The sequence below is a fragment of the Eurypyga helias genome, unplaced genomic scaffold (genome assembly GCF_000690775.1).
Source record: "Eurypyga helias isolate BGI_N326 unplaced genomic scaffold, ASM69077v1 scaffold21242, whole genome shotgun sequence".
Classification (NCBI taxonomy): domain Eukaryota; kingdom Metazoa; phylum Chordata; class Aves; order Eurypygiformes; family Eurypygidae; genus Eurypyga; species Eurypyga helias.
This window is the reverse complement of record NW_010234571.1, coordinates 91,331-106,772: the sequence shown is the minus strand read 5'-3', so window position 1 is coordinate 106,772 and position 15,442 is coordinate 91,331. Positions and strand designations below refer to the sequence as shown.

General features: G+C 39.5%; 1 protein-coding gene across 5 annotated transcripts in view; it reads right to left on the bottom strand.

Annotated features, from left to right (window-relative positions):
- Window positions 1-2,234: 2,234 nt before the first annotated feature.
- KDM6A (lysine (K)-specific demethylase 6A) overlaps window positions 2,235-15,442 on the bottom strand; it is an 85,238-nt gene continuing 72,030 nt past the window's right edge. For all 5 annotated transcript variants that reach the window (XM_010146480.1, XM_010146483.1, XM_010146482.1 and 2 more), the window contains 5 exons: window positions 14,837-15,024; window positions 13,417-13,558; window positions 7,633-7,759; window positions 6,547-6,717; window positions 2,235-4,185 (listed from right to left, as the gene is read on the bottom strand). In XM_010146480.1, the coding sequence (XP_010144782.1) occupies window positions 4,156-4,185; window positions 6,547-6,717; window positions 7,633-7,759; window positions 13,417-13,558; window positions 14,837-15,024 (658 nt within the window). In that variant the 3' untranslated portion in view covers window positions 2,235-4,155. The remainder of the gene's footprint in view (window positions 4,186-6,546; window positions 6,718-7,632; window positions 7,760-13,416; window positions 13,559-14,836; window positions 15,025-15,442) is intronic.

Here is a 15,442-nt window from a genome sequence, read left to right as displayed (position 1 = left end):
GTTATTTTCCTGGAATGAGGCCATCCTGGGGCCTGGTGAGGCCCACTGCTGCCTTGCGAGCAGCCTCCTCCCTGGCACCCTGGGCCACCCTCCATGGAGCCCAGCTGGCAGGAGCCCTGTGCTAAGCTTGCTTCAGCTTGAACTTGTCTGGGCATCCCCTGAATCCCTGCTTCCTCTGCTGTCAGCACCCACACACTGGAAGCAGTCAATACTGGCTGGCTTTGACCTGCCCCAGGGGTAAGCTGTCCCCCTCATCGGCCTTTTCCCCATGCTGCATCTCCCAACTGGCATGCATCCTCTGCCTGGTTCCCACACTGGCTAAAGCAGCCATGGAAGATGAAGTTTCCCTACCACCCTTCCCTGCTGGTCCCATCTCAGCCACTGAATCTTTGGGCCATGACTCTCTGCCATGGGTTCAGACAGAATGGCTCTGAGCTAGGGAAGCTCAGGCTTAAAACCCTTTTCCAAGTCCTCTATGACAAATAACACTGTTACTCAAGCCCCTTCCTGGGATCAGGGCAGCAACCAAGGATAAGCACCCTCTTCCCTACCCTCTCAGTCAAATCCTTGCATCTTCCATCACCCAACCAATAAATGTATTTGTGGCCAGGGTACCACCGACTGTGAAGGCCCCAGGCCTTGTCCACCTCTGCTCCAAGAGTCTGCCCCACTACGCTGGACTGAGCCAAGCTCTACTCGTTTAAGCAAAGCAGCATCATTTTAATACTACTCTGAAAGTCCTTCTTCCAAGTAGAAAGGCGCAGGTTCAGGATGCTTTGTCTTTAGGATCAACAAGTTGTCTGCCATACGGATTCAGGAAGTTTTGGGAACTTCCTGTCACTAGATACTTGTCACTTTGCAGTCACCCTTCTCTAAATGCTTCTTACTTGTACAGCTACCAACATCACTCCTTCTAAAACGTAACCATGGGTAGGACTTAGTTTCTCCAAAAAAGTAAAGAGGTACTGCTCCCAAGCTAAGTACCTGAAGGAAAGCTTAAAATACTGTATTGAGTATATTTACAGAAGAACTTAAATTAAGCTCAGAAACAGGCGACTACTCCTTCTCCCCACTCAGGGGATCCCTTTGTTGACAAGCTCCTCCAGGACAGTTCTCACATCCACAGTTCAGCAGCAACTGTTGCTATTTATTCCTAATTCCTGCTTACCTTTAATCAATTTTACTTTTTTTTTTTTTTAAAACCATCCATTTGTATCTGGTTTTTCCTATTCCCTATTAACGCCTTTTCTCTATTAGTCTGTACCTTTCACAAACTCTTGCAATAAATGCCACGCCTTTGGCCACTTTCACGCCTTTACACTTCGATCCTTAATTTGCCCTCTACTATGTGTATCCACAAGCAGATCAGAACCACTGGCAGTACATCCCAGCTATGGAGCTCAAGGGCCCCAAGGCTGAGGTTCCTTGGAAGACGAGTTAGCCTCCCCCCGTTCTGCCAAGGACTCCCCCCGCCCTGCCCCGCCGATCGGGTCTGGCGATGCCCAGAGACTGCAAACGTTTCACCTGCATCATGCGCTCCGTGACTGAAGAAGCGGAGGTGCTTCACAATAACTACAACCGATAAAACAGTAACTTGCGCTTTTTTAATGAAACGGAACAAAAAGCATTCTAAATGATAGCAGCTCATAGATCAAAACTGTCCGTGGGTTAGGAGCGTAGTGTAATTAAGGACGAAAACTGCGAAATATTAAAGCCCTGCAGCAATTCAAATCCATGACAAAGCCTTCACGCAGAGCGAGCGGTGCTGCCCGACGCTCTACTGATTTGGTCTGTTTGTTCACTGGTGAAGTAAGAATTCTCTTCCTTGGCAATGGCATACCCTCTTTTCCCCAGGGGAGGAAAGGTGCAAAGCCCTCTCGATGATTTCCCTAGTTAGCAATGTTCTTTTACAGCACTGAGAAACGAGGACTTTTTGTTTACCATTAGTTGAGGTAAGTTATCTTGCTTTTATTTGGGTTTAAGACTACTGTAAAGGAGTAGCTTTTCAGTTGCAGCATAGTTTGTCAAGATTACAATATTTATGACTGCATAAAATACATAAGTAAAAAATTATGATTTGTAGAGTTTGTTATCAAGAGCTGAGACTTACATCTGTACAGAACTGCAAATACTGGCTCCCTAACTGCTAGTCGATAATTTTGCTGGCAAGAGCATTTGTTACGCTGTTCTTTCATCTCTGTACCCTTTTGTCCAGCTGGTGTCAGAACTAGCAAGAAAGTCACCGGTAACTATGGTTAAACCGTTGTAACAGCGTTAGAGGAGCTGTACTGACTCTTCACCGAAACACCCTTCGTTTGAAGCTACAACGGAAGAGGCAATTCTTTTTGTTCAAAAGAAACTAGTAGCATGCTCTGCGCCTTTAACACGTCACATCGATTACAAAAAATTTAACAATGCAATCACTAACATACCCCACTAATGAGAAATGATGAGAAATTGTTTGATACAGGACCTTCTGCATCAGTCAACTCTGATCGATAAGAAAGCTATCAATTTTGAAATTTAGATTTAATGCATTTTCAAGAAGCTAATGAGAAAGGAGCAACTTAAAATAAATACCATCATTAAAACTGCAAACTGTTACAATGATATATTATAAACTTGTCCTAAATAAACCTAGTGCTTCAAAAATTTACCAGTGAATTCGTATTACAAAATATGTGAAAATACAATAGAATACCACAAAACAACGTTCTTTTTTGGGGGTCGACAATGAAGCCAGGATGATTCAGTCTTAACTTTTTCAGCTGTTAATAGAACATACTGTAATATATAAGTTGCGATTTGGTTGAATTATAGAGAATATCCCCACCCAAACTCAAATTCACCTTTTTCATTCCTCCTCTAAAACTAGTGCCAAACTTCCCGTCAAAGCCGGTATTTTCTTCAAGAGCTTTAAAGTTTAGCCATTACTTATTTTCTACTACTACATTTTGGCAGCAACTATTTATTGGTCTGTTATTGCAAAAAGTGCAATTTAACAATAAACCAGTCTGAAGGTCATTTTATGTCTTGAGGATACATACCATATATTTCTTTAAAAATAATCATACTTTTGTAAGCAATACTTTACAGTAGACACCTCAAATCTACCATAGATGTAAAACTTAAACCGAGAAAAATTTAGTCTCTAAATCTTTATACACATATTTATATTCGAGTTTCTATATATATTATATATATACACAAGCACAAGAGTATATATAAAATATATATAATCAGATTCAAAAAAGAACAAAACTGGGCACTGTACATAAAATCTTTTTAAAACTCAAACAATAGAAAAACTTTAAACATTAAACAATTTTAATAAAAGTTTCTGTACAATGCTAAGCAGTTTTATTTACATATAGAAAATGTAATAGGAGTAGTGTTTGAAATTACAGAACTCCTTAAAATTTCAATGGCAGGTAATCTGGAAAAAATAACAGCATTCCATTCACAAATATTTTCAAGCAATAAATATGTATTTATAAATAGTGTAAATTTACATCAAGATTAGAAACAAAAATCACAAATCTGAAGTTTATTCCTTAGTCTATGTGCAACCCATTTATCTTTGTGACTTGGCTGTTAATTGTTTTAAATTTTATTTAGGAACCAAAAGTGTAACCGTCGTGGTTTCAAAACAAGACAGAAAAACATAAAAGCAGTAAAAAATTTATATCACCTAACTCTTCACATTAAAAAAAAAAAAAAAAGTTGCCCAAAGAAAGACTTAAAATTTCTAACTACCTTACAAAGAAATGACCAGCTAAGCTAGTACTTTTTCCAAGGGAAATTCTGAAGGGGAAAAATGGATGAAACCAACTCATCAGCCCAGAAACAGAGAAATACAAAAGAGGTGGTCTTCAAGTCAGTAGTCTGTATAATGTTGCCAGTTTTGTCAGATATATACAAAACATGGAATTATTTTTTTTGAAGTACAGCTGGATGAGCTTTATTTGTTTTGAGTTCTGGAGTAGGAGGCAGTGCTCTCTCCTGTCCAGTTGGTTGACACTCCGCACTTGGAAGGTTGCATAGACACAGCTTTCAGCCAGCAGCCTTACGGGATAGCTACAAAAATCAGTGGTGCAGAACTGGGTCACTTCCTGAATATCAGAAAAGTTTTCATTTAATGTCCATGAAAAAATGTCAAGATGAGGAGGATGGCAATGGAGGAGCCTGAAAAAGAAAACATTAAATTACCTTTTCTACAAGGGTGTAAAACTCAGCTGCTTTACTGAGACCTGCACCAATCGCAACCATGAGAGTTCAAAGTCGCACGCGCTACTGTTTTTACACTTCAGGACTCTTCCAAGTGGACACTGGCATTTTTTTCCAGCTTCCTCAAAGATAGCGTGTTATTTTACGACTACTCTGCATTAGGGTTCTGCCTACACTGCAGGCTGGAGTATGCTGTGGGGATGTCTGTGTTCATACGATGGCAGCTGCCAAAACAAGTCCCATTGCGGCAGCAGAGCGCTCCATGTGGGCTCAGTACAGATACAACTTTATATACTCTAAAACAGGGATTCTCAACCTGTTTACCAGTGGGGAGAGATTGTCAACTTGTGACTTTCCAAATGCTCTGCAGGCTTCAATTTTTTCCCCTCCACCCCCCCTAAATATTCACACGTAACTCCAAAGTTCAGTTATCTGTGGAAAGGGTCTCAGACTCTCTGACACAGGGACAAAGTTGGTGTTTGGGTTTTTTTTTAAATCCTGGAAGACAATACCTGAGTGCCTCGAGACTCGAGTGAGCTAGGTGCCTTGTTCCCGCCTGCTTTCAGGAGACAGGATCTGGAAGACCCCTAACTCTTTCGTAATACTGCACTTCGTGGCATTACCATCAACATACTGAATTCTTTGCTGGCATTTTCTTCTCTTTTCCTGCTCATCAGTCCTGTCATGATGTGGAATCCCTTCAAGAAGCTGCTCACAGTCTTTAAAGAAACTTTAAATCATACCCTAGTATGATTTATACCCATAAATAGTATGATTTATACCCACATCGTATCCGCCTACGAAACACTAACACTAGCTGATCCCCCTGTTTGCTCCCAATACTTTACCCCAAACGCAGAGCCTCTCTGACAGGCCTACTGCACCTCTGCCACCTGAGATTATCTCCATCCTGAGCCTTGCAATAAACCTGAACTCTTCTCCTAGACCTGAGAGGTGTCACTTTCAGGCTATGACTCTTCAGTGGAGGCTGTGCCTCCTTTAGAAGAAATGGAGGCGCTCACAAGAGGACAATTACTAACGCCCTACAGGGCTGCAGGCATGGGCTTGGGTGGGGGAGGGAGCTACTCACAGGTTGAGAACCCTTGTTCTAGGGACAGTACCACTGTGACTTATATAATGTTATAAACACAGACCACAAAATCTCTCTCCCTCCTTCCTCTTTTCCATAAATATTCTTGCCCATCTCCACTCAACTGGATGACGTATCTGGGAACGGGTGTTTGTTTACATGCTTTTCTATTAACAGATCATCACTTTGAAACTGCAGTTATTTCACAAACTGTAATGACAATGAGCTCCTACAAGAATGAACTGAAGTTCAACCACCTCGGGCTCTGTAGGACCAATGAAGGTAATTAAATTCAGAGGACATGGTCCTGCGCTCTCGCCAGCCTCTAGCGCTTAACCTGAGGCCTTAGCTCAGAAGGTCCCACGTTACCATGCTGGCATTACAGGAAATAATTGTCCAAACACATTTTCTGCAGCACCTGGAAACGAACGAAAAAGCACAGCCATTTCTGGGCTGTTGTATGTAATGCAACATGAAATTCTCATAACGCTCAGTCCAACGTTTGTCTCCTTCGACAGAAAGGCAAGGCTTATCAATAAATCCAGCATCGCTTTCATTCTGTTTACAAACAAGCCATCTTTGCCTGAAACAACGAAACCTGGGTGAAATGTTAGGACAGTTGTGCTGACACAGTTCAAAGCAGGAGGCTGCCATATATAGCACAAAGCTATAATGGCAAAGAGGCTTTTTGCTTTAAATTGAAATGCAAAGGAGGCCCCAAGCCAAAAGACAGAACTGTTGAAGAGCATCCACTTGCTAAGCAGAAGGACAGTGCTGATTTGGGAGGGGGTGGGTGGGGAGAGGGAAGGGAGGGGTCTGAGTGCATAGGATGCTCTGCTGCTATACTGACTTCATACCACAACCAATGTATTAGAGATGCTCTTGAACCTGGTGCTAGTTTCTCCAAGCTTCACTGTCCTGATTCTTCCCATCTCCATCTGATCCAGTTATGGTCTTCAGGTGATCTCTATTGGATTTTTAAAGCCACAACTTTATGAATTGTAACATCATACTTTTCCTGAAAACTCAGTGGTTATGTTCTGCAGTAAGTTACTGTACTATTGCACATAACTGTGACTCTTCAGAGTTCTGTTCTGTTAATATCACACACAACCCATACCTCCACCTGAATCAGAAAGTCCACGGTACTCATACAACGGAGTACCAAGACAGTCTACAACTGCTTTACAAATCACGTATTTAGGCACCCACTTATTAATTGGACTTACTAATGTAAATTGATCATAGACTTGCATCAAGTCCTCCATTTTGTACTGTTCTAGCACCACAAAATTTTCCAGGTTCGTGCTTATCTTTCGTGCACAGTCTTGGCAATGTACAACATAGGTCTTTCGAGAATTGCTCTCACTAGTGACAAAAAGCAGATCAAAGACTTCCACCTAGTAGACAGGAAACAGAAAGCCAACTGTTACCATTTCACATTTTAAAAGTTCAAACACGAAAACTTTATTTTCCTCAAGATTTAGAACCTTATCCTGTGCATGCAAAGAGAAAAATTACATTTGTTCAGGGAGAACTATCCTGTGAAGGCTCAGGCAGAGAAGTGAAATACTGTGAAACCACCAAGGCTACACTTAGGATGTCTGCATGAACAGTGTTACGGGAAAGCTGTTGGTCAACACTGACAAAGCAGGACTTGTACTCTGAACAGGGGCTGGTTGCTCAGTAAGGTGGGGATGTGTAACAATCATACCTAATTTGCCTTTTTAAAATTTCTCTGCGAAACAAGTTTGTGATTTATTTCCTTACTAGTCAGTCACATGCTCATCCTGTCCAAGAGGCTCAGTCAGAAAATGACTAGAAACTGATTTTCAGGGGGTAGGAAAATTCTGTTTTCTTTTAAGCTTCATGAAAACTATTACCCAATACTTTAAAGAAACCATTAACAGAAAGTAGAATAAAAAAAATTCAGCAAAAATGTATGTCCTGTCAAGAAAATGTACTTAAATTTTCTCTCTTTTGGGGCTGTTGTTGACTTCAGAAATGAAGACAGATACACCTTTAAAATGAAGCTCAGCAGATCAAATTATATGCAGGAAGGGGTAACAACTTTTTATAATAACTGAGAATTGAAAATCGACCTAGTGAATAACACGGCTGTGGAAGAGACTGCACCAAAACACAGCCTATGTCTAGAAAAACAGCGCGATAAGCTCTCTGAAGACAGTGCTTATAGCATGTAATAGATGCTGCCCCTTAAAAGCCAAATTAAAACGGCAACAACAACAAAAGACGGGACAAAATTTAAATGAATATTCTAGTAGTACACAAGCCCCACACGTAATTTTACTGACCTCACAAATGCTACAGTAATGAGCTGGCTCGTCCTTTGCTCGCCCATGCCAGACAATCTCTTTTCCTGCAGCAATCAGAGCTTCCCTCAGTGTCTGACACTGTTTGAGAGTTCTTAACAGGCAGTACCTGCAACAAAAACCAGTTGGGTGTTCAGTTCAATATGCAACTTTATAGCAAGATTCAAGTAGGCTTAGATTGCTTCCACGACCCTGTACCTGGAGTTTTCTCTTCCCCCAGGAGTTCATAAATAGCTGGCTAATAAGAACCACTGGACTCATGACTTGGGTAGAAGTGAGACCACGTGCTTACAAACCTCTGTGTAGATCCGTTCCATGTTGGTGCTGCCCCGTGCCCTGCAAACAGGCTCCATCTTTCATTTTTTGTTGGAACACACAAGTGCTTTTAAGCACAACAAAACAATGTGCTTTCAAAAGCAATACCTGTATTTTATTTTGAACTATCAATTTTTCAGCAGAACGTCAGTTTGAACTGCCAACGTCAAAACAAGCTTACATTTTGTGTAAATAGGTACAGCCTAATCCAAAGAACTGTTTTAAATAACATCCTAAAAAACCTGTGACTCCCTCAGCACCTACTCAACTTTCAGTCATCTACGTCTGAAAACCTAGGTTCTGACAGGAATGACCCTACATACAGTGGATATAAAAATCTATCAACAAGCATCTTCGTGTAAAAAGAAAAAAAATAGACAGGTTGGCATTAGAAAAGGAAGTCCCTTCATTGGAGGAAAAAATAAAATAAAAATAAAAAAATTAAATTTTCATCCTCATTTTATAAATGAACAAAAGATCTGGTCAAAATGTCAGATTAAAATCAAAAATTCCCTGCCATACTTCTTTAAAGGATAAGAATAATTAATATAATTTTACTTTCACAATTTTATACAGTTCTGTACTAGAAAATGTGACTTGTTGTCTAGCACTGCATGAACCACATGTATCTCTAAAGGAAAGTTGGCAAAACATGTCACCAGATTTCTAAATTACAATGTTATTTACAATAATTTTTAGCTCTCAGCTATCCTATTTATTTGAGCTGCAACGTTTGTAGCCTTTCATTTTCTCCTCCACAGGGTGGTTACGTTACATGCTCATTAGATGCAGAAGGAAGATTGAAAAAAATTTAGGGGAAGAATAAACATTGGACAGAAAACAAAGTGCTCAAGGGTTCCATCAAAATGTTTTCAACCTGAACCTTCTCCCCTTTTAAAGCCTTAAACATGTAATATATACGTTCTATACTTTTTTTTTTTTAAAAAAATGTTTCTTTCATGTGTTTCCAAGTGGTTAACAGAATCTCAGGCTTACTTTGAGATACCCTCCCCTTGATATTTTACCCTCAGATTGCTCATCTTCACTAAAACAAATCTATGGCTTCATTAATAGCCTCACTGTAAGAATAATGCAAAACGGAGAGTGTATTTTCATGTACCAAATTTCAAGAAAATGAAACAGCTCATTTAGCTGTAACTCCTTCAACATTTTTGAAGTTTGATGTTAGTGGAACTTAGGATGCTAAGGCCAACCACATGTGATAGATCATGCATTAATTCACTTGGGCATCAGGGCTTCCGACGGCCTCAGTAACTCTGGCAAAGCACTCTTTTATGCAGCACAGCCTGATTTCACATAAACTTAAAAGCTACCATTCTTTCCTTCTGCTGTTACCTGGAAGTCTTTGGGTATGCTTTGGGAAGCATGTCTGCACACCTGCCATCACTCTTCTCCACTCCTGACTCCCAAAGAATTTTCAAAGAGTTTTCTAGTCTTTCAGTTGTGAAAAGAGAACTGCCCAAAATGCAACCCACATATAACACCACCGCAGTATTTGCAATCACAGCCAAAAACAATAGCTAGAAGGTGAATTCCCCCCTCCTTGGATAAAATTCAGATCCTAGTAATGGCACTTGAAAATGTAAACATTAATTAACTTTTTAATGCTGTCAAAGAATGGGAGAAAGCCTACAAACTATCACTCTGAAGATGCACCACAATTTTCTGAAGTTTGGGAAGCCTAAAGAAAGCTAAAAAGGTGTCTAGCAGAGTCACAATGTAGGTGTTAAGTGTCAGCTTTTACTATTGTAGGCCTGCTTTTACTCTTGTACAGTGAGAATTCAGTTAAAAGAAAATCTGGACCATGTACCTCTCTCAAATTCTTTGCAGATATGGCATAGAGCGTGAGTAAATCATGTCCAGTCAAATATTTAAGAGAGTAAGATTTTAAAATAGACATCATCCTGATTTATTCTAGAAGGGCAGCGAGAAACCTGGCTGAATATTTAGATAGCCAATAAAACATTTTGACGGGTGGTGACCATCCCAATGGCAATGCAAAACTGACCCCTCTGGTTCTTTCAGCACTTCATCTTCCTTACTGATACTAAATTCCATTGTATCACACTTCACTATTCTGTGCAAAATCATTTCTCCCATGTCATGTTCTTTTATGTTTCTAAAACTATTTTTATATAAGAACTCAGTATTTCAGTTACTTTGAAATTAATTTTTAAAGCCTTTATCACTCTGTTCCCACCACCTCTACAATTCTTCTCTTCCTCACATGCAATTCCTCACATTGTAAAAGTCCTTCTAGCTTCCACCCAAGAGGCTGGCGGTTGATTTTTCCATTCTTCAGCCCTGCGCTCCCTCTGTTAAGTTTTAAATCATTTTGCCTGCCTGTGTTCCTGCTCATGATTCTACTGTTGATATCGAATCTTTAAAAAATATCTCATGGTAAAGTTTCAGTTTTTGCTCTTTGGCCTTTGATCTAGCAAGACAGCACCGATTTGTACATTAAGTAAAAATATAAGGAGGCTTCAGATGTCTTCCAAAAGCAAAACTGCCTTCTATTAATTTTTCTCTACTGCTATCCTACTTCTTTTCATCATTAATTTGGTTCCCAATATTTATATGTATGCTTACATTTTAGTTTAATGCCTCTGTAGCAGTTACTCTCACATAACCCAGTAAGACATGTTTGTATTTATCTTTCAAATTGGAATTACAAACTCCTTTTAATCATTTTCCAAGTGCTATTCTTTTGTACTATTCTGATACTTAAGAAGCCCCAGAGACAGAACTGAAACCACCTCAACACTTTAGATACCTCTGCCGTGCAATTTTAGATAAAGACCTGCATTTTGGCAAGAAGATGACAGTTGAGCCACTTATATTTTTTTTCCCTGATGCCAAATGAAAAGTCAGCTATTCAAGATGAAATCCAACCAGAAATCACAATTTCTCAACTGTTTTTATACACATGCATACACACCTATACATATAAACACAAAAATGTCTGTGTTTTGTACATAATAAAATCCAGAAGCAGTGGGTAACAGCTACTTCCCAGCTGCTGCTGTTTTCCTGCAGACAAGCAGTCCGTAGGGAAATTAAGCAACTGCCTTCCTACCTTAAGGAGATTAATTTCCAGTATGCTTACAAAGCCAAGGTCAGATACTAGACTGTGTATTCTAGTGACACCCATTGCCAGTAACAACTATACCCTAACTACAGAAGTGACCACAACGAAGAGTTCGTTAACCTCAGGTTACTGCTACCGGAAGTTACAAATCAGAGCTCGTGGTTGGATCTTCTTCCCCTCTGCACACAGATCATGGAACTTGGGATCTGACTGAAAACTAACTTGGACGGAAGGCTTAATCCAAGTAAACGGGAAATAGTTTCAGTAGACTGGAAAAAGCAAACGAATACAAGACCGAAGAGTTTGCATCTGCTCCTCAGCATCTTCCTTTATTTGTGACATACACCTGAAATTCACGTGTCTCACTAGAAAAATCTCAGCTGCTGTCTGCCAGCAAGACGATGGGAAACTAACGCTTCATCCTCTGTTTCTTCACAACATTTTAAGCAACTGTCTAGGAGAAGGACACTATGCTCAGTCACGTTTTTGTCCTTTAAAGCCTAAATCATGGCAAAATCCCCCAAACTTATACAAATGCAAAATAGAGATGCCAGAATATCGAAATCCTATTTTGCTAAAAACATTCCAGAACTGCTTCGAGTTTTACAAGAGATGCCTGCTGGGCTTGGGGAAGATATATAGAACTAAATGTGAAATAAATTTGTGGTTGTTTTTTAATTTAAATGGACTTTTTTGCTCCCTCCCTCCAACACCCTGCCTCTTTTCTCCCTATTTCTCATTTCTAAATATTCAGTTTCTCCTCCCCCTTTTATAACATCTGGCATCCTGAATATGAGCAACAACAGATTAATTGAAGGGGCAGGACTGTCGAGCCTTTGGCAAACATTTTCTCTTTCCTAGATACTGGTTACTAGATTTTAAGAAAGTATTCACGCATAAATGCTATTCTGAAAGGGAGCTTTACAGTGACTGTGAACCTCCCTCTTTTCAACTTCAACATTCTTGGTCCTTATAAAGTTCCCATTTCACCAATTCCACCATTCTGCAACAGATGTTCAAGTCTAAATTAAATTCCTACTGTAAAAAGTTGTCTCGCTCGGATGTCATCAATAAAGCCTACTGAGGAAAAAAGGAAATTATTTTTCTTTTCCCATTTTTTGCACATTAACACACCCAGTTTTTAAAAGGTCCATTTCAAGGCAAATTATAAAAGGATTCCATGCTTGTGGATCCAGTATGTTGGTAAGACTAAGAAGTGCTCAAGCTAGAAGCTCCTTTGGTAGGCTTAAGGAAAACAGAGAGTGCTGCTACCACAGTATTCTCATGGGGAGTAATTTGCTTTGGAATTCATTCCCTCACTTTCTTTTGGACAAACCTATGATACATGATGAAATGTCCATTCATTCCTCAACCTAGGTATAATGTGCTGCAACGGGATTTACATTCGCTTGATGTTGCACTCACTGAAGAAAATTACTAGGGATGCTCTGGGGTACCTACACAGAAGCTAGGAGGGGACTTTTTACAAGGACCTGTAGTGACAGGACAAGGAGTAATGGGCTTAAATTGAAAACAGGGAGGTTTAGATTAGATATCAGGAAGAAATTCTTCACGGAGAGGGTGGTGAGGCACTGGAACAGGTTGCCCAGAGAAGCTGTGGATGCCCTCTCCCTGGAAGTGTTCAAGGCCAGGCTGGATGTGGCTTTGAGCAACCTGGTCTAGTGGAAGGTGTCCCTGCCCATGGCAGGGGGGTTGGAACTGGATGGGCTTTAATATCCCTTCCAACCCAAAACATTCTGTGATTCTATGAATATTCCTGCATTTTGGAATATGCATATGAGAAATGTCACTAAACTCAATTATCATGTTGCACATCAATTAATTCATTGTTCAGAAGAAAGAGCAATGGCAAGGAGGCTGTCAAACTCCTACCTGCCTTTATTTAAAACATTTATATGGTAGATAAAAAAACCTTTATAGTAGATCTCCAAACAACAGCATGTGAGCAGTCTGCAGTAAAAATGACTAAACATTATAATTCTATTTTGCTTGATGACCTAATTTTGTTATTTCTTATGGTAGGTACTCTGAACAGCCTTTGTCATCTAAGTCAACTATTTCTGTAAACTGCCGTATTAAGTCTATGGCATGTTGAACAAAAAAGGAATTAGATCATTATAAAGCTATGCCACTGTAACATCAAATAAAACATAATAAAATTAATGGCATCTATAAAGAGATTCTTTGAAAAACAAAACAAAAAATAATTTTTGGCTTGATCGTCAGGAATGGAAACATCTTAAAAAGGATTACTTACAAATCAGCTATTGCTTTATGCTTGAAGAGAAAAAGGGTAGACTGAATGTTCAAATAAAACTTACTTTATCATTTCAAAAAGCTTTGGATCTGAGACCTTGATATTTCGAGCCATGTTCCATGAAAGATGAACCATAGGTACTATGGACTTTACGCTCTGCAGTTTATTCCACTCGTACCGTTCCACTGCCAGTTTATATTGACAGGCTATGCAAAAACAAAATTACAGAAGCAATTAGTCAAGTTAAGAAATAAGTATCAACTGGAGCCAAAACAATTTGATTATAATAAAAATGTATACCTTTCAGGGCTAGATTAAACTTCATTCGCAATGACCCAGTCATTCCAAATACACCGGAATTTATGCAATTTCTTTTTAAAAGTGTATTTATGATGCTAGAAGAACACCCAATACCAGAGCAGCCACAACTATCTGTGAAAACAACCTACTGACAAGTATTCCAATTTCTATGGTGAAAACAGAGCAATATTCCAAAAAGGGTTACTTAATAAATTTCAAAATCTTTCAGATTACAAAAAAAATATAATCTAAATTTGAAACGTCTGCATCTCACTATTCAATCTTAATTGTACAACGCTATGGTGTACGATCTGTCTTGAAAAGGAAGACTGTACCTCGAGAGATTTGTTGCAATGATTCAGACTTTTCCATTAAGCAGCCTACTCCCCCCGCCCTTTTGCAAAAAAACTTTTTACAAAAATTACTGCAATGGAACACGTGAGCTCTGTATCAGTCAATCTTACAATCCCAGAGATAGGCTATTTTTTGCACCTTAATGAAATAAAGACACACCTTAAACTATTTAAGAAAATGGGACTTTTTCTGAAAGTACATTCTCTTCAAACGCCTGACAGAATCTCAGTTTAAATGTGAAATTTCCTTCCATCCTCACATCTAAAAACCTTCCAAGACCACGGTTGAAAACTAAAGATTTCTAAAGCGGTAGGTCTGGAAAAGCTAATATTCCTTTATGGACAAAATTTGACAACTGTTTGCATTTCCTGATGCCTTCACTGAAGAGCAATTCGGTATCAGTTGTCCAAAAAAATTAGATCGGACAAGTCCTTAATCTCTCACACAAACTATAGTGCAGTCTGCTGGGTAGAACAAATCTTGGGAGAAAAAGTTAAGAAATGGCCTACAAGACAGCTTATGACTTAATATAAACACTTTAGTTTATATTTAATGCTAGTCTTGGCTACACAACTGTAATTTTTACAAGTCTGTTAAATGGATGAGTGCAAAAACTGCATTCTTGCCACCTCCTCTTCCTCTTGCCACCTCCTCTTCCTCTTGCCAATGGCATTATTTAAAGCTTCAACACGTTTTAAAATACAGTACTTGGATTTTTTTTTTTTAATCCAGTAAAGCACGGTGCTTTAGTAGGAAACGGCGGGCTCTGTGGCATATGTAGTACAGTATTGCCCAATTTCATAGCTCCGCACCGGCACTTTCAGCCATACCTGTCAGAGGGCCAACATTCCACGCGATGTTGTTGCACCAACCGATAGCCTGGACCCAATGAACTGTGCCAGCGTTTATCCACACCAAATCCCCTGGTCTTTGAATAAACCTATAAACTGGGACGTTGGCTTCATACAGATCTTCCAAGTTTGGCCACCAAGATCCCATTAGGAAATTCATATTATTCCTGAAACAACAGAAGAAAAAGTCTTCAGCATTTACCAGCAGACATCCTGGTGGTTGATACTTCAATTGCATTACCTGTAAAAACTGATCACCACGCTATGTGCTTTCTGCATCTAACCAGTAACCCAGGAGGACCAGTCAAAAGGAAAGTGTCATCTATACAATTCCTGATCCTAACTCCACATTTCACATCCTGCAATACATTAAAACACTTCGCCATCTGGCTGTCCATCTGAAGTCAGTTTATGGCTTCCAGTTATGTTCTGTTTTCCTTTATATTTCCCAGTATTTTATTAATGCTGAGGCAGACAAATCCTTGGTCAGACCTAGTGTGACACTGGTGCTGAGCACTGCTTTTTTTAACCAGTGACTCATATTATAAACAGACCACACCAGCCCTTCAGAATGCTTTCTGTCTG